Genomic DNA, 25,867 nt, shown 5'->3' on the forward strand with positions numbered 1-25,867 from the left:
TGCACCTTCCAGTGAAGGGAAACCGCTAAACTTTTCAACTCAGAGCAGGCAAATTAAATTTTCCAGGTTTAAAAGCAAGTTTTATTTACAAAAATGACTTTTTTTTTTCAAAGCCTTCTGAATGAAAAGATGCATGGTACATAAAGGAGATGCTAGAATTGTAATATGCATTATATGAGTGTCCATAATACAAATAGGCAATGGTAGTCACATAGTGTGTTGCTACACTGAAGGCAGATTTCTCTCCCAGGTGAGGTTTTAGCCTATGTTTATGTGAAAGTTTAAGAAAGGGGTCATGATCAAAAGGAAACATGTTGGCTGATCAGATTTGGTATTTCTTCTTACCTTTTTACATCATATCCTCAGTTCTGTATATTAATTGGTCTTTTTGTGTTATCCTAGGGTTTTAACTTAACTCTTTCACTGAGCACAACTATCTGTTTCAGCCTGGGAAAAAGAACTGCAACTTCATTACACTTGATATGTAGATACATGCTTTTGGTTATCTTTATTTTGCAGAGATGATCTTGGATTTAGACTTCTCTCGGAGCAAGTTAGCCATCATCCACCAATCAGTGCTTTCTATGCTGAAGGTTTAAATAATGATTTTGTGTTTCATGGATCAATTTATCCTAAACTCAAATTCTGGGGCAAGAGCGTGGAAGCAGAACCAAAAGGCACAATGACTTTGGAGCTTCTTGAGTAAGTTGATAAGTAATAATTGCATAGGCGCAGTGGCCACATCCACGATGATTAGTGTGCATTAGCGTCTCATGGCTTAGCCATGGTGATGTCTAAGACCCACATCCTAGTGTCTGATGGCAGATCACTTTGTGGGAGGAGGGGGTGAGAAGACGAAAGGAACTGCCATTATTTCTCCAAATATACTGCATACTAATACTAGCACTAGCTGGGGCTTGTGTCTGTATGTTCTGCAGATGCCTGGACATCAGTCTTACTACACCTAGCACATCTGAGTCCTGTCAGCTTTCCTCATGTCATTCAGTGCTAACAGTGACTGAACTGAAGTGGCTGTTCTAAGGAATTGATACAATCAGTAGCAATAGGTTAATAAACTTCTTGGGTTTCCTGACTTATTGCCACATCCATATCAAGACTTGGTGCTATTTACATGTGGTGGCTTGTTGCAGGAGTGACACCCAATACAAAGATACAGTATTTTAATTTTTATTCTCCTCCCTTAGACACAATGAAGCTTACACGTGGACAAATCCTACATGCTGTGTGCATAACATTATTGTGGGCAAACTTTGGATTGAGCAGTATGGAAACGTGGAAATAACTAACCATAAGTAAGTTAAGAGTGTGAGTGCTTTCACTTGCTGCAAGTTTGAAGAGGAAAAGCACTTGGAAGTAATAATGCCCTCTTTTTCCACTTTTAGAACTGGTGAGAAATGTGTACTAAGCTTCAAGCCCTGCGGCCTCTTTGGGAAGGAGTTGCACAAAGTTGAAGGCTACATTCAGGACAAAAGGTAACAGCTTCATTCCTAATAGGAAACAAACTGCTGCCCTCTGTTTCTGATGGGACCTGTAGAACTGAATGCCTTTAACATGGTCTGTCAAGGACATGAACCTGCAAACAGCAAGGTTATGAACTGTGCAACATCAGTAATGGAGCTTTTAGACTTGCTCTCAAAAATTCTTCTTTCAAATATTTTTGTCTGAAATGATGAAATAAATCTCTTTAAGCTCCTTTGTAAACTCAGTCTTTTTTTGACAGCAAAAAGAAACTTTGTGCGCTCTATGGGAAATGGACCGAGTGTTTGTACAGTGTTGACCCAGCTACATTTGAAGCTTACAAAAAAAATGACAAGAAAAATGCAGAAGAGAAGAAAAGTGGTAAACAGGTATTAGTCACATAAAAAGGTGGTATCGCAAAAACATGATAAGACAGCTAAATATTTTAGCAGCATTTAAGAACATTAAGATTTCTTTTCACTTATTCTCTCTTTCCTAGTAGGATGCAAAACAGATTGGATGAGTACCAGCATTAAGGGATAAAATGCTTGCTGTCGCAAAGATTTGTATTCAAACTTCCCAAAACTTGGAGTGATCTAAATACTGGCTGATTCATTTCCTACCTCTTCCTCCCAAGTCACGTGGAGGAAATAGCATGTCCATTAGTTGGACCATGGTTCTGATCATGTCTGATAACATTTATATTCTAATAGGAGGCTTTGGACTCCTAGAGCCATATGATAGACTAGTTTCTCTTCTTGATAGAAGATCATATTTTCCAGCTTTTACAAGAAATTTTTGTACTGCTTGCTATTGAATTTTCACAACCACAGAAATGCTTGCTCTTTTTTCCTCTATAATTGCTTTTTTTTTTTTCTGGGGATAAAAAGTAATTCTTAATTCTTCCAGATTTGTGGTTAGCAGAATGTTTTTTGTTTAAGGTGAGTGGTGATGGTGACAACATACAGCTTGATTAAGAACAACCACGCACATGGTAGCTTAAAACAGGGGTTATTCTCCATTGGTGACTGAAGAAATTTTTGTTGATTTGGTTTCTTAAGGGTTTTTTATACTTAAGAAAAAAGAAGCAGATAACTCTGAAAACTGCTGTTCCTGTGCAGGTTCAGATTGTTGCTGTATCTGAGACTGCTCCAGTGCTTGTCATCAGGAGAGTGCTAAAGCACTGGGGATTACTGCTTCTCTTTGAGCCTGACCCTGTGAGCTCTAGGGAGAAGGAGCAAAGAAAAACATACCCTGTGCCTTTGTTCAGCTGCCACTTTGCATATTCCAACAATGCTTAAGATGACCCTTGCTTTTCTCCTCAAAAATGAAGCTTCCTACTGCACAGAGCTCAAGCTACAATGTTGCTCTCGCTCTAGAAAAAGCGGGGATTTTCTAGCCATTTAGCAGAACTGTTTCTCTGTAGAAAACTGAAAGCTTTAATGTGCACTGTGAATCGGGTAGTCTTTGTTGAATATGTATTCCCACTGCCCCCTTGTGTTTGAGGAGTTGATACTGCTTATGGTTTTTGAGCATCGAGATGAGCCAAGTCTCGTGTATAATGGCTGGATGTGGTTTGCCCCTTCATGGTAGTGAAGGATTCATTCAAGCATGAAGCCTTTCAAACTTCTCCTGATTAGAATTTTCAGATTTATTTAGTTTCTTTACAGCTATTCTTTTATTCTGCATTGCTACTAATAAAGAATCACTTCTGTCTCCCTTGAGGGGGGACCTGGTTGGCTGAGAGTCATTCTGCAAATTGCCCCAGATTTTCACCCTAATCCCTTTGATTTTTATAGAGATAAAAATTAAGGAAAAATAATTTTGCAGGGAGCTAGACAAACTTTCATATATGCAAAGGTGGTGTTTTACCAACAGCAGAAGAGTTACAGTAGACCTGGGGTTAGATCGGCATGATTCTGCTCTGAGTGAACTAGAGCCTTTTTTAATCAAGATGAAGCATTTTGTGCAGAATTTTTCAGTGCAAATATATGGAAGAGCATAATATAGGGCACCTGAAACTACCTGGTTTACAGACACCAGAGGTCTTGCTTTGGCAAAGTCTGTTACTGCCCTCCTAGCAGTATACTGAGAGACTGAGTAGCACTAAGCATAAAATGAAAATCTTTGTGACAAGAGCACATGAAAATCCACTTTTTACCTACTTCTTTGTAGTTCGCATGACACTTTAAAGATTATGTATCCAAGAAGGCACAAATTGCAGTGTGTGTTGTAGCCTTTCTACAAAAGTTGGTTTGGAGTTTGACGGTTTGGTATTGAAATGTCTTTGTTTGGATATAAGGATATCTTTCTGATCTGTTCTGCTTCAAATTCCCGATTTCTGAAAGATTGATCAGTGTTCTTTAAAGGAAAGAATGGCAAGTTGCCAGCACAGTTCAGATGTAGTCAGCTGAAAGCCCTGTTTATCTTCTTAATAGCTGAGGGACTGAACCTGGTCTGTGTGTTGTTCTGGTGACTTTGCAACCTGTTTGTTACTAAAAGCAGTGTACCCACAGTGAAGGAGAATCCTTAATACTTCCTAATTTTCTTGGAGGCATAACACATGAATCGTGGCAGGGGACAGCTGAGTCCAGTTTGGGTACTGAGTTTTCTTGCACTAAAACATCAGTCCGTATTATCTGACGCAACAATCAGAGAGCAAAGCTTATTAGCAGCAGGATTAGAGCTGTTGGCATGTGGCTAAAGTATTTAAAGCATTAGTTGGCTTTAAGTTCAGCTTTACTCTCTGGTGGTCTCTGAAATGTGCTGCTGTTTTTAGCTGTGATAGTGACACCGAGTTTTCTTGGGAGAGCTCTATTCATTGTCCAGCTGGCGTGTTAGGGTCAGTATTATAACATACGCTTGTGTGACGGGATTAATGTCGACAGCATCGGACCCCAGCTGCTTTAAAGCAGTGAAAAAAAAAAAAAGGGGTGGGGATGATTTAGAAATAGCTCAGGTCACATCTATACCGTGACCATCAGTTATTCTGTACTGCTATGGTAACCCTGATGGAGTTTTTCCCTCTCTGGGAAAACCATTTCACAGAGCTGGGGCTGCAACTGCCTCAGGCTGTGTGTGTCAGTCTTCATAGGATACCCTTCCCAGAAGAAGGAGCTTATCTAGGACATTCATTTAACATTTGCACTTTGTCATTTCAGTAGTATGTAGTGGTCAATGGTCAGGAAGGTTCCTCTGAGCAAAGAGCAGTAGTGTAGGGCTTTCTGTCTTGCACAAACTGAAGGCAGCATTCGCATTATGTGCTGGCGTTTCTTTGATGTGGAACGATGAGGAATGTGTAACTTCTATTGTAGAATAGTTTCATAGAATGGTTTGGGTTGGAAGGGACCTTAAATATCATCTCCTTCCAACCCCCAACTGTTCTTCAACTTTAATGAAGCAGTAATGGAGTTAAATATCAGGCATGGAAATGGCTTGTGTTTGAGGAAATGAGGCATCTCTGTGGAGGAAAAATTGACATTTCTTAATGCTTAAACGTTCCAGATTATATCTAAGAAGATGTCGATGCAAGAAACTGTTGGCAGTCTTCTCGTGGGAGGGGATTGGGAATATGTATTCTATGTAAACGCTGTTATCTTTCTTGACAAGCATCTAGAAAAGTTTCTTTGTCACTGAAATCATTTACTTTTGGTCAAGGAAATAATTTTATGTAAGCTCCAGTGTTGGAATGAATGAGTGTAAATGGTTTATGACTCCAAAGAACTCTTTTCTTTGTGTGCTGCCTTTAGGTGGGCAATACCGAGGAACCGGATGAGATGCCGTTGCCAGATTCTGAGAGTGTGTATGTTATTCCTGGAAGTGTTTTGTTATGGAAGATAACCCCACGACCTCCAAATTCAGCGCAGGTCAGCTATGCTTTTGCTTATTGAAAATGTGTGCTATCCTGTTATTCTGTGTTCAACCAAAGCAAATCCATTTGTTGTCTTTTTCATTAACTTCCCGGGAAGTGTTCAGGAACAGGTTGGTTGGGACTTTGAGCAACCTGGTCTAGTGGGAGGTGTCCCTGCCCATGGCAGGGGGGTTGGAATTCGATGATCTTTAAGGTCCCTTCCAACTCTAACCATTCTATGATTCTGTGATTAACAAGTTTGCATTTGCCTGTTTATTGCAACAAACTTTCCTGCTACAATTCATTCTCTAAGCAATCCTGCTTCAGCAGGGGAGTTGGACTTGATGATCTATATGGTCCCTTCCAACTCTAAAAAAATTCAGTGAAATTCAGTGAAATTGTAGCTCAATAATATGGAGTTGGAGGAATAACTGCCACCGTCGTGACTCCGGAGTTAGTGGAATTTCTCTGGAAAATGGGATGTAGCTAGGGTTATGGGAGATTTCCCCACCTCTTCTCTCCACCCCGCTCCCCACACTGAGGCACCTACCTTGTGAGAAACCTCTTCAGAGGAGCTTTTATTAGAGGACAGACACTTCCAAGGAGACACTTGCAAAGCCTCCTAGCATGAGTAGGTGCGTGAAGGGCTGTGGAGCTGGGAGCCAATGGGCAGAGGGCAAGGGTGTGTGTGTAACTGAAAAGACAAAGAATTGGAACAAAGAAAAGGTGCCCTCAGTGGGTTAATCAAGAGGGGAATCTCTCTACAGAGATAGGGAAAATACCAGTAGGACTGGAAAAAGAAGATAAGACAGAAATAGTGCACTGGGTAATTGGATGCTGGCCTGGTTACACAGGAACACCAAGGATCACCTACACTCCGCCTAACAGTGAGGTTTTGCTGGTATCTTGAGTATTCCTATCTTGAGCGATTAAATAATGAAAAGGCACTTGGATGTTTGTTTTTAAACAGCAGCTTTCTTGTGTATTAAGACTAGCAGCCTGAGACATCGTAAAGTCACCTTTTATCTTTGTCTCTGAATTTCAGATGTATAATTTTACTAGCTTTGCTATGGCTTTGAACGAGCTGGACAAAGAAATGGAGAGTGTCATTCCCAAAACTGACTGCCGGCTACGACCAGATATCAGAGCCATGGAAAACGGAGAAATAGGTAACTGCAGTTTTTGGCAAAGGTGTTTTTATTTATTGTTAAAACTGAGGCACTGGGAAAAATGAAATTCCACATTCAAGTTGTTAGATGAACTGTTAGAGTAAGTAGGTACCCATAAAGATACATTCCTTTATGCTGCAAGGTTGCATCTCTTTAATGCAGCCTTCTGCAGGTTGTGGTATGCTTCTAGTGAAAGGTATCTCAGCCACCTGTACTGGGGCTGCTTGGGATGGAGTTAATTTTCTTCACAGCAGCCCGTATGTGGTGCTGTGTTTTAGATTGGTGACCAAAGCAGTATTGATAACACATCAACGTGTTCAGCAATAGCTAAAAAAAATTTGCACCATGTTAAGGCCTTCTCTGTTTCTGGAGTGGACAAGAGGCTGGGAGGGGACGCAGCCAGCAGACCTGACCCAGACTGACCAAAGAAATGTTCCATACCATGTAACATCATGCTCAGCAGTAAGTCATGTGTGTGGAAGGGAAGTAGCTGTTGCTTGGAGACTGACTGTATACAGGTCTACTGGTGGAAGGTAGAAAGTGATTGCCTTTGCATCACTTTTTCCTCCTTTTTTCTTTCCTTTCACTTATTAAACTGTCTTTACCTTGACCCAGGTTTTTTTGCTTTTGCTCTTTGATTCCCTCCCCTAATCCACTGGGGTGGATGGGAGCAAACAAGTGGCTTGTGAGTGCTTAGTTCCTGGCCAGGAACCCACCACACCACCTACTAGCTTATGTTCTTCCATATAAGCAATAATCTTAAACTTCATGATGCAATGCTTTTTATTTAGCTTTAGGCCCTCTGCTGTGCTCCATAGTCAAGCCCTATACTTGGAAACTAGTCTAAGGAGACAAGCTCTGAGCACCAAAAGGAAGTATTTGTGAACTTTTCTGTTTCCTTCAGCTGGTGCAAAAGGAGTATTTTGATGTGCCAGTTCTGAGAAATGCAATCAGAATTATTTAAGTGAAACTGCAATACCAAAAAATGCACTTGATGCAAAATCATTCTTCACTGGGAGCTGAATGCTTCTGTTGTCCTAAAATACTGAATTAGAAATATATTATGAGACTCAGTGAGTAGAAATAGTGTGCTTTTTAGAAACCTCAAAGAGATTGTTACTGTAGATGCCATAGAGTGAGAATTGTCTTTTAGTCTGTTGACATGTGACTTGGTGTTAAATACTTTGATATGGTGTGGAACAGCTTTCTCCTGGCCCTCTTTTGCTCCTTTTCATTTGGCATTTTGCGAATTAAAGCAGGATGGCCAGGTTTGTAGACTAAAAGCATGGGGGCTCTTGCTTTCTCTGGATTGCAAAGTGATTGGGGTAAGTCATGTAACTTCTGATTCAGTTTGACCTATGTAATAATCACAGAATCACCTAGGTTGGAAGGGACCTTTTAAGATCATCTAGTCCAACCAATGAAAAAAAAAACCAAACAAAAAAACAAAACAAAACAAAAAAAACACACACACACCCCACCACACCACCCAACACTAATCCATATTCCCAAGCACCATGTAAACTCCTCTCTTGAATACCTCCAGGGATGGTGCCTCAACCACCTCCCTGGGCAGCCCATTCCAATGCCTGATAACCCTTTCAGTAAGGAAATATTTCCTAATATCTAACCTGAATTTCCCCTGGAGTAACTTGAGGCCATTACCCCTTGTCCTGTCATCTGTAACTTGGGAGAAGAGACCGACCCCCGTCTCTCTACAGCCTCCTTTCAGGTACTTGTAGAGAGCGATAAGGTCTCCCCTCAGTCTCCTCTTCCCCAGACTGAACAACCCCAGCTCCCTCAGCCTCTCTTCGTAAGACTTGTGCTCCAGACCCCTCACCAGCTTCGTTGCCCTTCTCTGGACCTGCTCCAGCACCTCAATGTCTTTCCTGTGGTAGGGGGCCCAAAGCTGGACGCAGTACTCGAGGTGGGGTCTTACCAGTGCTGAGTACAGGGGGACGATCACCTCTCAGGTCCCACTCACCACACTGTTCTTGATACAGGCCAGGATGCTGTTGGCCTTTTTGGCCACCTGGGCACACTGCTGGCTCATGTTCAGCCGACAGTCGACCAACACCCCCAGGTCCTTTTCTGCCAGGCAGTGACTGTGACTAGTTCTGATAAATAGTCTGAGATCTAGGTATGAAAAACAGGCATAATACAGTGCAGTTGTGTGCTTTATTTCTCAGAAGCTGAAAACCGCTTCTTTGAGGCTTTTAAAAAAGCAGATCAGTGAATTCCCACAACCAGGCTTCCCTGCCTGTACAATTCTTCTGTGGCCAGCAGGACGAACACACTTGGTTCATAGTATTTTCAGTAATTTGTCTAAACATGAAGTGCAAATAACTATGCTGTTAGCAACAGACTATATTCCTTAGCTATACTAGTTTGTCTAGCAGATAGGCTGGGAATACGCGGTGTGTTAGTAGCTGGCAGGGTAACTGGGAGTGGCTGACAGTCTTCCAAAAATGATTCTCTCAAATACTTCTTTCTAAGATGTTTATGGAATGCTTTTAGAGGATTCAAGTACGAAAGAGATCACCTTTCACCTAATCTTCTTAGTCTGACTAACTCCTCAGACCTTCAGACCATCCTTTCTGCCAAACGAAAGCAATTGTTCTGCTTGTTTAGGACCAAGACCCATGCTACCTTAGTGAATTAACAATACAGTGAAGGGATGCTGCAGAGAGACAATTCTTTGTGGTATCATAGAATTATAGAATCATCCAGGTTGGAAGACACCCTTGGGATCATCGAGTCCAACCATCTACCCTACACTACAAAGTTCTCCCCTATATCATATCCCCCAACACCACATCTAAACGTCTCTTAAATACATCCGGGGATGGTGACTCAACCACCTCCCTGGGCAGCCTATTCCAATGCCCGACCACTCTTTCTGTGAAAAATTCTTTCCTAATGTTCAGTCTAAACCTACGCTGCTGGAGCTTGAAGCCATTCCCTCTCGTTCTGTCATTAATTACCTGTGAGAAGAGACCAGCACCAACCTCTCTACAGTGTCCTTTCAAGTAGTTGTAGAGAGTGATGACGTCTCCCCTCAGCCTCCTCTTCCTCATACTAAACAGTCCCAGCTCCTTCAATCGCTCTTCATATGATTTGTTTTCCAGGCCCTTCACCAGCTTCGTTGCCCTCCTCTGCACTCGCTCCAGCACCTTGATGTCTCTCTTGTATTGAGGTGCCCAAAACTGGACACAATACTCGAGGTGTGGCCTCACCAGTGCTGAGTACAGGGGCACAATCACCTCCCTACTTCTGCTGGTCACGCTATTTCTAATACAAGCCAGGATGCCATTTGCTTTCTTGTCCACCTGGGCACACTGCTGGCTCATATTCAGCCGCTTGTCAATTAGAACCCCCAGGTCTCTTTCTTCCAGGCAGCTCTCCAGCCACACTTCCCCAAGCCTGTAGCAATGCACGGGGTTATTGTGGCCCAAGTGGAGAACCTGGCACTTGTCCTCGTTGAAACTCATACCATTGATTTTTGGCCCAATGATCCAATCTATCTAGGTCTTTCTGTAGAGCTTCCCTATCCTCCTGGGAATCAACACTCCTGCTTAACTTGGTGTCATCTGCGAACTTGCTGATGATACACCCTATGTCCTTGTCAAGATCATCAATAAAGACATTAAACAGAAATGGTCCTAACACTGAGCCCTGAGGCACACCACTTGTGACCGGCCGCCAGCTGGATTTAAATCCATTGAGCACCACTCTTTGGGACCTTCCAGTCAGCCATTGCTTGACCCAGCGGATCGTATGCTCATCCAGGCCGTGTGAAGCCAGTTTTTCCACAAGAATTGTATGGGGGACAGTATCGAATGCTTTTCGAAAGTCCAGGTATACAATTAAATGTTTAGAAATGTTTAGAAATGAAGATCCCAAAGCCCTTTGATCAGGAGCTAAACGCTAGTAACAACTTACCCCAAACCTTAACAAGAAGCCAGGTGGCCAGACTTCTGAAATACATCCAGCATACCTTAGTTAGTTTCCTCACTGAAATAAATCCTAGGTATGCCACCTCCTCTGGCTCTCGTTTGCTGTCACATAAACACATTTTCAGGGTCCTCAGGCCATGGATAAACATGTATTTAGCAGTCTTAAAGACTGGAATTCCATTGGCTGATCTTGTGCCACAGCTGGCCTGACTTTGTGCTTAGAATAAGCCCAGAAGCTCTTCAGTGTTATGTGGAAAGCTTTTTAAATGGACAACTTTTACTACCTTCCTTATTTATTTGCTGGGTCAGATGGAGTAATGTCCCTGTCTTTTATATTACACTTTGAAGTCTTCTGTATTTTTATTTGTGTATTTTTATTCCTTCAAGATCTAGCTAGCGAAGAAAAGAAGAGGCTAGAAGAAAAGCAAAGGACTGCCCGCAAAAATCGTTCAAAGTCAGAGGAAGACTGGAAGACAAGGTTAGTGTGGTTGCCTCTGCGGGTGTATTTATATAAGGTTTTGAACATTCAGGTTAACTGCCAGTCCGTGTCGGTGATGTGCGCTGTTGTGTCAGCATGAAGAGCTGACATCATCATCATCAGGTTTGGTGGTGCCACTGTTGTATTTGCAGACCTGGTCCCTGCAGGCTGTAGCTCTTCCAGAAAGAAGCATCAGGCTTGGTTCCTTCCCTCTCGCTGTGCACACACCCATAGTCAAGTACAAACCATCTTGTCTTTTCTGAGCAGCTCTTGGTTCTGACGTGAAAAAGATGTTGCCAGCAATAGCTGCCTGTAGGGACTGTTGTCACTGATTAATTTATAATTGCCTCACATTTGCATGCTTGGCCAAAGAGAGGAGGAAATGCTTCCTCCGGTGAACTTGATGGCTTATTGCCCGTGACTTCTCAGATCAGTTGCTGTGTTCTGGGAATACTGTATTGGCACTGCATACAGTTACTCTCAAAGGTGGTGAAATTACTTTATCACCCAGATACCCAAGTCATTTTCTCCTTTCTGAGAGGCTTACTAACTACACAAGTTAGAAGAGCTAAGGGAGAAGTTAGTTCACAAGGGGATCTGCCAGGATGTTTGGGGATTTTTTGGGTGGGCTGTTTTGGGGGGTTTTTTTGTACTATAAGATGAGAGGGGTCAGTTGGGAGCTCTTATACACAAGCCAAGTAGAAACTGTGAAAACATGACCAAATGAATCTAGTTTGATCATGCACAGTCTACTTAAAAGACAGTAATAAACTTGCAGTCTGTTCACAGGAAAAAAAAAGGTAGGGCTAAACTCTCTAAAAGTAAGCAAGCTTCATCTCTTCCCTATTAACTAGCTATTAATACACCCAGATGCTGTGGATTATATAGCTTTCAAATGTCTGTTTGTAACTATAAATCACTTTTTTCTTTTTTTCAAATGAAGTCACCCATCATCCCAGAGTCCCAGGTTTGGACATGTCTGCCTTTGTCTTTTTCCTGTGCCTGCTCTCCTGAAGTGTTTGGGTTGGTTTGCCCTAAGACTGGTGGAAAATAACATCTTTGTGATGCTTCCAAGTAAACACGTTAAGTGCTGGACAGCCTTGTACCTCCCTCTTCCTTTCCTGAATTCAGAGTGGTTCTAGCTCTCAAAGCAAGGGATAGCTATATTGTGTCCTTCTAGGTGTCTGAAGTAGCTTAAGTTATAGCTCAAGGCACCTGAGGTTGATATTGGAAATTGGGGAATTCCCAGGGGGCAGCTCAGAGCAGTGGTTTTTGGGGTGCATGGTTAGTGCAGACACCACTCACAAGGTTCTTCAGCACTTGCCTGGGATATCCTTTAAGAACTCTTTGCTTTCCAGGATGTTTCTAAAGCTTTGGCAGAAAATTCCTAGTGTCTGATCTCTTTAGCAGGAATGCCAAGTGTGATGTGACTGCCTCCAAAGGATGAATGTAAAGTGTGTAGGAAGAGTTGTGCTTTGGAGGGAAAAAAATGCATACTGTGAAGGGAAACCCTCTGACCTGTTCCCAGAAGGTCAACTGCAGTTCTTAATCTGCAGTGTAATATAAACTTTGATGTAAACTGCTGCAGTTTCCTTGCCACAGAAAAGCAGGCTTCTTTGTCTAGTAGAATTCCTCCCGGGTAAGACAATTCTCCGAAGTGCCTAGTGATTTTTTTTTTTTTTAATTATTTTGAATCCACTTTAGAAGTGGGGTCTTGGTGTTTCTGAGTAAGTGTTCAACATGAATCACTTCATGTTTTAGAGACTGACCAGTAGTCTCGAGTACTACTAGTTCAGTTACGAAACACTGCAGTGGTCTTTTGCTTTTGATGAAAATCAGTCCCTTCCTTCCCCTGTCACTTACCTGGCTAGATTATTAGACTGCTTTGGGTCTCCTCTATGTCTCAAACTTAGTTCTTCCCATCACCTTTCCCCTTCCTATTGGAGTAGGTGGCCCCTGGAGGAGGGGCACATTGTCCTGACTGGTCTAAGTGTGGAAGAGACACTAGTGAGGTATTGGGTGGCAGAATTCCTTTATCTGAGAGATGAGATAACTGTGCTTATGGCCTTGCCTCTTGGCAAATGCTGGCCTTTGGGCTCTGGAATGAGCTGCCACTACCTGTGAAGGAGGAGGTGAACTAGACACATGCGCACACTCACCCACCAGTTACTCCTCCTGCATGGAGGTGGTGCAGGAGTGAACCACGTACAGTACCAGGGGGGAATGACTTCTGTCTGCTGTTGACTTCAGTTCACTTCTCCAGGGGAGCAGGAGAACCACTGCAGTGTTCAACTGTTCAGTTTGCCACCGTGAAGATGGTACAAGGCATTTCTTCCGATGTGTGTATCAAGCCTTTTGAAGGCAAGCAAGGCCTGCTTGTTAGCTGCCCTGCTCTGTAACGTGGCACTGCCATAGAATCATAGAATGGTTAGAGTTGGAAGGGACCTTAAAGATCATCTAGTTCCAACCCCCCTGCCATGGGCAGGGACACCTCCCACTACAGCAGTTGCTCAAAGCCCCATCCAGCCTGGCCTTGAACACTTCCAGGGATGGGGCATCCACAACTTCTCTGGGCAACCTGTTCCAGTGCCTCACCACCCTCACAGTAAAGAATTTCTTCCCAATATCTAATCTAAATCTCCCCTCTTCCAATTTAAGACCATTACCCCTTGTCCTGCCACTACATTTCCTGACAAAGAGTCCCTCTCTGGGTCTCCTGTAGGCTCCCTTCAGATATTGGAAGGCTGCTATGAGGTCTCCCCGGAGCCTTCTCTTTTCCAGCTGAACAACTCCAGCTCTCTCAGCCTGTCTTCATATGGGAGGTGCTCCAGCCCTCTGATCATTTTCATGGCTTTCCGCTGGACCCGTTCCAACAGGTCCATGACCTTCCTGTGTTGAGGACTCCAAAGCTGGACACAGTACTCCAGGTGGGGTCTCACAAGTGCAGAGTAGAGGGGTAAAATCACCTGCCGTGACCTGCTGGCCACACTTCTCTTGATGCAGCCCAGGATGTGTTTGGCTTTCTGGGCTGCCAGTGTGCACTGCCAGCTCATGTTGAGCTTCTCATCCACCAACACCCCCAAGTCCTTCTCCTCAGGGCTGCTGTCTAGCCATTCTCTGCCCAACCTGTATTTTTGCCTGGGATTGCCACGTCCTAGGTGCAGGACCCTGCACTTGGCTTGGTTGAACTTCATGCGGTTTGCACGAGCCCACCTCTCAAGCCTGTCCAGGTCCCTCTGGATGGTAACCCTTCCCTCCAGCGTGTCGACCATGCCACCGAGCTTGGTGTCGTCGGCAAACTTGCTGAGGGTGGACTCTATCCCACTGTCCATGTCTCCAACAAAGATGTTGAAAGGCCACCAGCCATGCTGGTGGCCTTTATGCTTTTGCTTTTTGAAGAGAGCAAGTTGTATTTGGTCTGAATGTGCTTTAATTTCTGTTCTGAAACCTTATGGTACCCTAGAAGGGAAGAGCTGAGTTGAAACGGGCTGCCTTGCACATGCATGGTTTACTTTGGTGAGTGTGTTCTCTGCGGTGAGGCATATAAAAGAACTGGCTTGTGTGGCGGTGGGGAGGTGAAAGGAATCTGTGGAGCGTATTAACCACAGAAACAGCTTCTGGCCAGCTGACCTGAGCCACAAACACGGCTTGGCAAAATACAAGAAGTTGTTAAAATGCCAGAGGCCTGGTACTGTGTGTGCTGTTGAGGCAGAAAATCCAGTAGCGGGGCCCAGAGAGAAAGCGGTGTTCAGTAACGGGCTGCGGGACGGCCAGGAACGGGTTCGGGAGAGGAGGAAGGACAAACTTCTGTGCCATGGTGATTTGAGAGGGTTGTACTCGCCACTGGGAGGTCCTTGCCAGTAGTAGGGCCTTGTAAGTGCACCTTATTTTACAGATATGTATCTTTTTAGTGGGGGGATTATCTACACAGGTGTAATGTGCGTGTGTGTGTGTGTGTGCATGCACAGTGCCTCCAGGCTAGGAAGGAGGGCAGAGGGAAGGAAAGAAAGAAGGTGCTTCTTTCAGTGATCCCATTAACACCCACCTTAGCAAAAGCTTGCAGGTAACTCCATGCAGCCGGAATCCGCTCTCTGGCCGTTCCAAGTAGCTCCCCAGTGCTCACAGCGTAATGCGACACAGTTAAGTTGTAATAAGCCGGGATTTTTCCTGTAGCCTGTGGGTGCGATTTACATCTCCACTGAGGAGAGGTGGCACACTTGTTCTGAGTTAACAAGGCTTTAAAAAAACAAGGGGAAATCTAGATCCCCGGGGAAATAATGTTTTCCTGTTTTCAGGACTGCAGTGCTTGTGGTGTTTACATGTCTTGCACAAACTGTTACTGCTTATGCATGCCAAAGGGATTGTTCACAACTGCTTTGAAGTAAAACTGCACCCGTCCTTTTTTTGGGATAGTCTTGACTGCTTCAAGTGGCAAAATACCGGTGTCAGTAGTTTCACCCAGGAGACATTGAAGCGGTGTGGCAAATGGGGAGATCTAGCCACTGAAGATGACTTTAAATTCACTTAACGATTTAAAAACCAAGAGGCCTCCTGCAATCACAATAATTACTTTGAACAGTAAACTGCTGAAGATGCAGCAAAGCAGTTCTGAACTTCCATCAAAGTGTTGTGTTAAATAGCTTCACTGACATGCTCTGTGTTTCCTTGCAGATGGTTCCACCAAGGCCCCAATCCCTATACTGGTACGCAGGACTGGCTTTATTCTGGCAACTACTGGGACAGAAACTACTTTAATTTGCCTGATATTTATTAAAACGCAATAAGGAGCCTGTGACTGATACAAATTAAGTCTTAATCTGTTTTAATGTTTTCCCTTGTTTTACTTATCTCCTGAAAAAACTGACATGTTATCAAACAGAATATTCAGCATTTCCACAGTAAATCTGGTGGTACCTGATCTGCGGTCCCAGAAGCAGGGGAATAATTTTTCTGGCTGATGGTGGGTCCTGTGTGGACAAAGTTAAGTCGCCACGGTTTCGAGCTGCCCCGTTTGCTGAATACACCTATATTAGGTTGTGGTGTATGAGGAATAGAACACCTTTGGCTGTTCTGTGGATACTTTCTTTCGTAGAGAACATTGGCACAAGTAAAACTGGTTTTATTTATTGTGACATGGGAATGTTCAGAAGCACACACAGTAATTGCAATATTCTGTTCTTAAATGAAGAAGGGTGTGTCACTTTTGTAAAGGCGTAATTTTTCATAAAGTGACTTTTCTTTTACTAAAGTAACTCCCTTAAATCCTGAGCTCTGGTCGGAGATTCCAGAAGCGTTTCCATCTCTGGAGCATTAATGCAGTTTAAGCTGGTAACATTACTCAGAGGTATTTATTCAATGTTTTGTGCAGTGTGTTTTGAATTTTGCTCTCCTGTTTTGCTACCAACCTTATGGTTTAAGGAATTAAGAGCCATTTAAATATCTACGGATTTGATTTGAACTGCACACTAGTAACAGGTTTTAAAAGAATCTGTTTCATGCACTAGAAGTTCTGGTGCCCAGCACCACTGTAAAAACGCAAGAACCTGATCAGTCCGGGACGTGGTGGGACATGGTTGGGGGCGGGGGGGGGGGGGACAGGACCTGTGTCTGTACTGTGCAAACTCCCTGGGAGGAAGTCTTGTGCATTTCAAAGGTAGTAGAGCACCTCAGTGAGGCCTCCTGTGCACAGCTGCGTTACCCCTTTTCGGTGGGGTGCATTCAATCTTAGAGTGTAAGTTTATATTGAACTGTGTACAGAGCTTCTAGAGGGCAAGCTGCTCTTTGTACAATATTTTAACTGCTGTCTGGAGGTTAAGTGTTAATCGAATAATTTAATTGCTACTAAATAAAGGCTTCAAAACTTCTTGCATCCAGTCTGGAGTGAGTGGTGTTTGACAGTGCTGACCCGTCTGGAGCAAGCCTGTTCCAAAAGCTGCTGCCGTGAAGTAGCGTGGTGTGCTTCCATCTGCTCCGGGGACCTCCCGTCCCCTATGCAGGAACAGTCTGCTTATGGGGGGGTGGGGGTGGCTGTGGAGCCAAGAGCTTTCTCCTTGAATATGCAGTGAGGCTGCATCTCTGGCCTTGAGGGTGGACTACTGAAACTGTGAGGAAGGCAATGAGATGCTTTCTATTTTTATTCTGGGCACTACTAGAATTACCCAGGTAACGATGCCGAGATATATTTGCAGAGATAAGGGAAAGCCTTTTCTTGGGCAGTCTTTCATGCAAGGGCCCGATTCTCACAGTGAGCTGGAGATGCAGAAATGGAATACCTGCACTGCCTCTTGGAAGCCTCGCCTCTGCACTCAAGCCTCTACCCCAGCCAGCATTTCTTCCAGTCTGTCTTAATTCCTGTGCAACTTCAAGTGGGATTCTGAGACAGGTAGGAGCAGTCTGTTGGGGGTCACACAGCACTGAATGCTCAGTACCAAGCAAAATAAAGCATTCAGATCCTGCCCACCCAGGTTCAAGAGAGGGGAAAGCCTACACAACAGCAACATTTCCTCTTTTGTTCTTCTGTTTCATAAGAACAGATTTATTTTTTGTCTAGACCTGTACTTCAAGAGCCTGGCATATTTAAGTGACCCTACCTGTAGTTGTGAAACCTCTAAAGCAAAAGAAAGGTACTTTTTCTTAACCCTTTCCTCGATGCATATCCTCAGCTGCCCTCCTCGATAAACCTGTAGATTCATAGATTGGTCCAGGCCGGAAGGGACCTCCAAAGGTCATCTAGTCCGACCTTACCGCAGTCAGCAGGGACACCCCCGACTAGACCAGGTTGCCCAGGGCCTCGTCGAGCTTCACCTTGAATATCTCAAGGGAAGGGGCCTCAAAGTAGTTTGACTGAATCGCCCATGTGTGAGACTAGCTCCTTCCTCTAGTTGAATGTGTGACTGTCCTCTTACTCCTGACATTTGTGTGCAGTTCCTTCCTAGAGTATAACCCCAGCGGTACCGACTACACCCGGTCCCACTGACCTACCTGGGTCTCTGTGTGTCAGCTGTCACTAGGGTTGGGGCGTGCGCATACTCCGTGTCAGCGCACCGAAGAACCTGGGCCACTCTTCAGTGAAACAGCTGCAGCAGCTGCGTCTCAGCGCTCATAATTCACACCGAGTTAACACTCAGGATGTTGTGCTGTCCTAGGAAAGTGTAAAACCCATGGGGATGCAGTGCTAATTAATGGCCTTTTTTGGAAGACTTGCATTAAGTTATTTGATTTATTACAATGTAAACTCCATTCCTCCTGAACTCTTCTTGACGTCCATACAGCATCTCTCCTCAACCTGTTTAAAAAAAAAATAACATGAACTCAGTAGAAAATATGCAGCAGGAACTACTTTAATTGCTACCTAAATGCCCTCTAAGGTGAGGGTATTTTGCCACATTCTGAATATTACACAAATGCTGAAAGTTCAGGCTGCAGCCGTAAAGATGTGTATAAATATGAGATTAAACACTTGGTTATTTTAGACCCAGAGCAAAACTAGTACTACTAATTGCAAAGTGTAAACGAGCGGAGACACTGGGGCTCTTATGTATGACAAGTAGCCTAACCACTGGTCTTAAACCTTATTTTATTTTGAAAAGTGTTAAATTAAGCTTTTAGAGGCATCGCCCTATGTGAGACCTGTGCAAGAAGCAAACTTCTTCATGACTCTGTCCTGGGAATAGGGCCTGATTCTCTAGTTCTCTGTCCTGCGGTAACTTTCATAGAATCACAGAATGGTTTGGGTTGGAAGGAACCTTAAAGATCATGGAGTTCCAACCTCCCTGCCATGGGCAGGGACACCTCCCTCTAGAGCAGGTTGCTCAAAGCCCCATCCAGCCTGGCTTTGAACACTTCCAGGGATGGGGCATCCACAGCTTCCCTGGGCAACCTCAGAGTAAATAATTTCTTCCTAATATCGAGTCTAAATCTGCCCTCTTTCAGTTTAAAACCTTTACCCTTTTTATCAGGGAGTGGAGTGATAGGACAGAGTCCCTCCCCATTCTCTCCTGTAGGCCCCATTCAGGTACTGGAAGGCTGTCATAAGGTCTCCCTGGAGCCTTCTCTTCTCCAGGCTGAACAACCCCAGCTCTCTCAGCCTGTCCTCATAGGAGAGGTGCTCCAGCCCTCTGATCATTTTTGTGGCCCTCTGCTGGACCCGTTCCAGCAGGTCCGTGTCCTTCCTGTGCTGAGGACTCGGTACTCCAGGTGGGGTCTCACCAGAGCATATATACCTGTGTGCTTATCACCAGCTGGTGAGCCTTGTCTTTGCAGACATCACATCATCCAGAGGGATGGCCACCAAGCAAACATTGGGTAGGCAGGGCTCAGCCCTGGTTTCCTCTGTGGAATTAGGATTGGGGCCTGCCATATCCGTTTCCTCAGCAGCTGGCCTGGCGACTGGGACTGGCACCGTAATGAATCTCCTCCTGGCACCTGCATCTTGCTGTTCAAAGACAGCGTGGCCAGGAATGGGTTTCCAGTCCTGCGCGTTCAGAATGTTAGAGCCCACTAAAATGAAAGGTGGAGCATTTTCCCTCTTGCTGTCTTCTTGCATCACATAAATTGGAGCAGATACTTGTGACAGCTGACCACATTGTTGACTTCCCCCCCTGGAAAGATGGGGGGTTGCCTGGCAATAAGAAACGCCAGCTCCAGCAGGAAGGGATGGTTGTGATTTTTGACCTTGTCTCAAGTCAGTTAGGCAATAGAGGGTCCAGACATTAGAAAGTGGTGGTGGCTGTCCTGCTTCTCTTGATGTCATGGCTACAAAGATAAAAGTAAGAGTGCTGGTATCAGGAGCAGTGAATTCCAGTCATATTGTAAATCCTTACGTCTAAAACAAACATACCCATGCTTGGAGAAAGCAAGCACGTTGGAGAAGGGAGCTGGGATAGCAAACACCGTTTGGTATGTGGCTGACAAACACCTGCAGCCTAGAAAAAGTTAAACAGTTTATGGCCAGGCTCTTCTGGGGAACCACTTGTCTGGTATTTCTGAAACTGAAGTTTGTCAAACAACTCCCCTACAAGTATAGTTTTGTTTGTTTTTTTAAAGAGCCAATCTGAATTTACAAGTCTGCCAAACCTCAGCTCTCCTCTACAAAATGCTTTGCTGAGACCTCAGAGCTGCACACACTTCTAGGGCCTGGGACAGGGTTTGGACAGATTCTGCAGTACCAAGGAAACTCGGGGCAGGGACCTCCACCCTGGAGGGTTTGTCCAGCTGGGCAAGGGAGGAGCTTGGGCACAGGTCACCACAGGGGAGAGGTGCTGGTGAGGGCCTCACCAAGAAAGATGAGCACCAGCTCCCATGCTGCTTGTGGAACTGATGACCAGTGCTTAGCCCACTCAGCCCAGCTGCAGAAACTCACCAAGCTCACGACAGCACAGGCAACCACCACCATTTTTTTTCATAAATGGAAAATCTCCTAGGTCAGTGCTGGAATATGAGATCTTTCAGGGGAGGAGAGTCAAAACTAGGGCTCCGACTAGTCACCTCTTCAGCCACAGGACACGTGTGTGACATCTTAGGACCCTAGCACCTGCTTCAGAAAATATGGCTTGTTTTGAGCAAGACCATTTGGCATCAATGGGCCCCTTCCCATCACTCTTATCTGCATATTTGCCCCCAGGAGTCCTGCCCAAAGCTAGCCACATCTCTTGGAACAGACGGCAGGGAGATCTAACACGTGCCCTGGGGCCAAGCAGACAGCGTTGGTACAGTAGTTGTTTAGAAACCATCTCTACCCCTGTGTCACACTGACATAGGTGCTTTTCCATTTAGTGACCACCGATGAAGCTGTAGAGCTGGAAGCTGAAACAGGAAGATGACACAGAGACCCAGACTTTCTTACCTGACAAGACATAAACTTGCTCAGCTGATTCCACTTGTGCTGGAGATTCCATTCTCTCAGGACGGCACACTAAAGCATCAGCGTGCAGACCTACGGCTGGAGCACTTGAGCCCTGGCCTGCATTTAAAGGCTGCTCAATCTTTACCAGACAAGCTGTTTGGTCTGCAAAGGGAATGATTATTTTCTGTGGAAACTGCTCCACATAAGGTGCAACCTCTGTACCCTCATAAGGTGGAAACTCTGCACTCGTAATTGGCTCACCATCCCACCACAGTTTTACAGCCTTAATGGCTGAGGTAACCTCAGCTTCGTTGCAGAAAGGCACAGCCTGCAGTGGATCTTTAGGAGCAGGTGATGGTGGTCGCAGTGGTGAAAGAGGTGATGGTGCTGGTTCTTTCCACAAGGTGACCGTGGAGCCTTGATCTAGATCATTTGTTGAAACATCAGCCTGGCTGTCTGAGGGCCCTAGTTCTCCAGCTATGGAGGACTGACTCCACGCTCCTGGTTGTGACCTAACAGCCTCTACAGAAGCCTCAGCTGCTGGGACAGCAGAAGGATCTTCAGCAGCACCTTCTCCTGGTGCCAATTCATTCTCTGAGGTTTGAGAGTCTTCGTGAAGAGTCTGCACGCTGGTTGCCACATCCCTCACAGAATAAAAAGAGCCAGTGTTACCTAGCACATGGGCAGCAAGCTGGGTAGACTCAGCAGGGACGTACACCAGTTCAGGTCCCTCAGGGGATGTAGATCTAGCAGATCCAGGGGGGGATTTGCTTTCTGCAATGAAACTGGCAGTTGATGGGTGTTGAGTTACTTTGGAGCTATACTGAATTTCAGGTTCTTTAAGGAGCTGGTCTTCCTCTGTGTCAGTACACTTGTCCTTTTGCTTGTGCTCCTCAGAAAACAAAGCATCTGTGTGCTCTGTTGTCTTCTCTTCCAGTCCCTCGCTCACATTTTCTGCAAGGTAAAAAGCACGTAATGGCAATACAAGAGCAACTGTTCCCATTTAAATAAAATTAAGAGTGGTTTCAGCACCAACTCAATTAGATGCTCTACAGCACATTTAGAGGCTTGCAGAGATGGAATAATTTCAGGAGGGGGTTTCCTGCTTGCCTATCAATAAGGGGAAAAAAAATTCAGAGAGCATTGGTACCACTTCAAAACCCAGGAAGCTTTAACTGTATTCCTGATCCTGCAGTGATGGCTACATTCTTACCTACTGCCCACAAACATTGCTACACTTATGGGTTAAAAGATTAAAGCTTTTACAGTAAGCACATCTCCAGCTAGAAGACCCTGGCTCCTCTTTACAACCTGTCAGAACTCTTTGGATCCATACAAGTTATTTTAGATGCAGAGATGGTGACATTGTAGCTTCCTCAAGAATCTTGATGAGTTGAACTAAAAGGTATCCAAGAGAAGAACAGGGTAAGACATGAACAAGTTCTAGATAGAGTAAAATATGGCTTCTAGATTAGTTATAAAGCAACACAAAAGAGTACATGTGGGATCAAAACAGCGTTCCACCACATGGTTAATAAAACCCTCGGCATTGGAAAAAAATGAACAAACCGAGAGGTCTGGCTTCTATCGTGCTTAGCAAGCATTGGCCAATTTTGTAAAACCAGCACAGGAGCAGAAAAGAAGGTGAGTCTTTGATACACCATCTCAGCTCAGCACTGAGCTGTCTTCTCAAGTCCCGAACAGATGAGATCAGAAATTACGAGAGAAGCACAACTCAAAAGGATGACAGAGCTAAATCCTCTCTGAAAAAGACATTATTCTGAGTGCCGTCCCAAGCCAACACAGACCCATTTATAATCCGATGTCAGTACCGGGCAACGCCGCAGAAAAGAAAGACTCCCTTGCAGCTACACAAACTAGGTAGCTACCTACTGGGGCACAACCAGTCCCAAAGCCCACTGTGGGGGGGAGACTCCAGAGGAAACCTTGCTCAGGCTGGCTAAGGAATTCCTCTCCGAACATCCCCTCTCATTACACAGTTACGTGACCACATAGTGTGGGGGGGGTGGATGATACAGAAAGAGAGGGGTACAGGAGGGACCTGCACTGGAGCTTGGTGAACGTGCAGGGGTCAATTCAGAGTCACGTAAGCAAACCACCGACAGGAATTCAGACAGAAAATCCCTGCTTTTGCAGCCACTCTCCATCATACTTGAAAAATGGCAGTCAAGCAAAGTCCCCAAGGAGCAGACAAAAGGGAATATCGCACACATTTTTAAAAAAGGTAGTAAGGAGGACTCTCAGAACTACTGTCCAGGCAGCCTCACCTCTGTGCTTGGTAAGATCACAGTACAGATCCTTCTGGAAGATACGTCAAAACATACAGAAGACAGAGAAGTGATTAAAGACAGCCAGCGTGGCTTCACCAAGGGCAAGTCGTGCCTGACTATTCTAGTGGCTTCCTACAACGGAGCGACAGCATCAGTAGACACAGTAAGAGCTACAAACGCCATCTACCTGGACTTCTGTAAGGCCTTTGATACAGTCCCCCACAACATTCTGGCTGCTGAATTGGAGAGAGATGGGTTTGATGGATGGACTATCTGATGGGTAAGGAATTGGCTGGATGGCTGCATCCAAGGAGTTACAGTCAACAGCTCAATGTCCAAATGGAAACCAATAATGAGTGGTATCCCTCAAGGGCCCGTACTGGGACCAATACTATTTAATATCTTCATCAATGACAGAGAGTTGAATCAAATGCTCCCTCAGAAATTCTGTGGATGACACCAAGCTGAGTGGTGCAGTTGATTCACTAGAGGGACAGGATGCCATTCAGAGGGACCTTGACAGGCTTGAGAAGTGGGCTTGTGTAAACCTCATGAAGTTCAATAAGGCCAAGTGTGAGGTCCTGCACTGGGACTGGGGCAATCTCCAATATCAGAACAGACTAGAGGAAGAACAGATTGAGAGCAGCCTTGCGAGAAAGGACTTGGGGGTACTGGTGGATGAAAAACTGGACACAAGCCAGCAATGTGCACTTGCAGCCCACACGGCCAACCATATCCTGGGCTACATCAAAAGAAGTGTAGCCAGCAGGTCAAGGGAGGCCATTTTACCCCTCTACTCTGCTCTGGTGAGACCCTACCTGGAGTACTGTGTCCAGCTCTGGGGTCCTCAGCGCAGGAAAGGCATGGAACTGTTGAAGTGAGTCCAGAAAGGCCACAGAAATGATCAGAGGGCTGGAGTACCTCTGCTATGAGGACAGGCTAAGAGAGTGGGGCTGTTCAGCCTGGAGAAGAGAAGGCTCCCTAGACACCTTATTGTGGCATTTCAGTGCTTAAAAGGGGCTTATAAGAAAGACGGAGAAAGACTTTTTACCAGCGTCTGTATTGGCAGGATATGGGGAAACAGTTTTAAACTGAAAGAAGATAAATTTAGATTAGATATCAGGATATTTTTTATTTTTTTTTTTTTAAATGAGGGTGGTGAGGCACTGAAACAGGTTGCCCAGAGAAGCTGTGGATGCCCCATCCCTGGAAGTGTTCAAGATGTTCCTGCTCAGGGCAAGGGGCTTGAACTAGATGATTTTTAAAGGTTCCTTCCAACCCAAACCATTGTGTGATTCCACGATTATGCAAAAATTGCTGTGCGGTATCATTGATGCAACACTTGCAAATGCACCAAAATTAAGCCTTCGGTGATACTTTAAGTCGCACTGCAGCACCCACCAGTCATTTTTACAAAACTGCTTCAAATCCATGGTAGTCAGCTTTTTTAGAGGAGACCCTAAGCAAGGAATAAGATAGTAGGCGCTTTCTCCTCAGGCTTCTCTTCATTGCTGTGCTTACTTTAGTGGACAGCTTTCAATCTACAGACCGAGGCTGTCTCAAGTGCTGGCTGGTTCCAGGGTTACCTGGAACCCACCTTAGGTGGCCTTTTTGAATAAAGGGGATATTTGAAGCTACTGACACAATAACCAGACGATGGAGACCCAAACCAGCGGGGGAGACACAAACAGGTTGTAGGCTAGGCAATGCACCCATATCACTGCTCCCACACATCCTTCAGGTGCCACCACGTATTCCAGCCCTTACAGCCAAACCTAGGGAGCAGCTGAGAGCTCCCAGCACTTCCCAAAGGAATCAGCGTCCCACAGAACTAAATCGCTTTTTTATAAACAAAGAGATACAATATCTATTTGCAAAGAATAGGTGTGAAGTCGCTATCTGCTTAGTGGGTGATAAATTGCACAACAGCATCTTAAAATTAAAATGACCAAAGGCATCCAGGCTCTCCTCTACACTCAAGGAGAAAGTGCAGCATCCCAGGGGACTAATTCTTCCCACATTAAATAGAAGCAAGGGCTTTCTGTGGACGCCTACCTTTTCAATAGCCCAGAACCTCCATCCCTCTTTCACGTGACCAAATACGGATGGGGTGCATCTCATAAAAAGTGAAAACTACCCACATCCATTCGGGTTGGAACATTGTCTCAAAATATGTTAAAGGAACAAACAGCAACTATCTTACCGCTAACGAACTCAAACTTATGAACCAGTTCTGTTAAATCCAGATCTGGATGCCCTGAAAATAGAAGCAGAAATTGAGCCAGAGCAGGACAGCACTCTCAAACAGCTCAGCTCTTCAGGTGAAGCACTGGTAGGAACAAACCTTTTCGAAAGCTGATGAGCTCTTGGAAATAGAGAGCAAAAAACTCAGTAATGTCATCCGGATTGTTTTCCATGACAGCCTGGCTCACCCCCTCAAGCAGGATCTTGAGGCCACGTGGAATAACCAGCTTGATCTTCGAAGACTGCATCTTGGCCCGCTCAAGCCGGCTTACGGTTTCTCATCTGTACAAACAGAACCCTGGGCTGAGCACAGACCCCTCCCCAGTGTGAAGTGTCCAACACCAATGGCATGATCGCAGCTGCCCATCCCTTGCTAAGCCATCATAACCCTCCTCCATCCCCTCCCCATCACTCCTTTAACTTAGAGGAGGGTATTTACCACTGGCAGTGACCAAATCCTTTACTCTCCACTCTGCACCTTTAGGCAGCAGGAGACACGGCCAGGGTGGGCAGCCAACTAGGGAACAGTGATGTGAATTCTAACCCACACCCTGAA

The 25,867-nt window shown here is 45.0% G+C and overlaps 2 protein-coding genes across 3 annotated transcripts in view; one reads left to right on the top strand and one right to left on the bottom strand.

Moving 5' to 3' along the window:
- OSBPL1A (oxysterol binding protein like 1A) overlaps positions 1-16,804 on the top strand; it is a 76,642-nt gene extending 59,838 nt beyond the window's left edge. For both annotated transcript variants that reach the window (XM_074146936.1, XM_074146937.1), the window contains 8 exons: positions 520-702; positions 1,206-1,313; positions 1,404-1,493; positions 1,742-1,868; positions 5,229-5,345; positions 6,375-6,498; positions 10,842-10,932; positions 15,604-16,804. In XM_074146936.1, coding sequence (XP_074003037.1) covers positions 520-702; positions 1,206-1,313; positions 1,404-1,493; positions 1,742-1,868; positions 5,229-5,345; positions 6,375-6,498; positions 10,842-10,932; positions 15,604-15,706 — 943 coding nt within the window. In that variant the 3' untranslated portion in view covers positions 15,707-16,804. The remainder of the gene's footprint in view (positions 1-519; positions 703-1,205; positions 1,314-1,403; positions 1,494-1,741; positions 1,869-5,228; positions 5,346-6,374; positions 6,499-10,841; positions 10,933-15,603) is intronic.
- Positions 16,805-18,212: 1,408 nt separating this feature from the next.
- On the bottom strand, positions 18,213-25,559 carry CABYR (calcium binding tyrosine phosphorylation regulated). Its single transcript, XM_074146792.1, is given in 6 exon segments — positions 18,213-18,217; positions 19,155-19,191; positions 19,193-19,686; positions 21,449-21,730; positions 25,271-25,324; positions 25,412-25,559. Coding segments are annotated over 6 exon segments (1,020 nt in total).
- Positions 25,560-25,867: the final 308 nt, after the last annotated feature.

Source organism: Numenius arquata, chromosome 4, assembly GCF_964106895.1.
Source record: "Numenius arquata chromosome 4, bNumArq3.hap1.1, whole genome shotgun sequence".
Lineage (NCBI taxonomy): Eukaryota > Metazoa > Chordata > Aves > Charadriiformes > Scolopacidae > Numenius > Numenius arquata.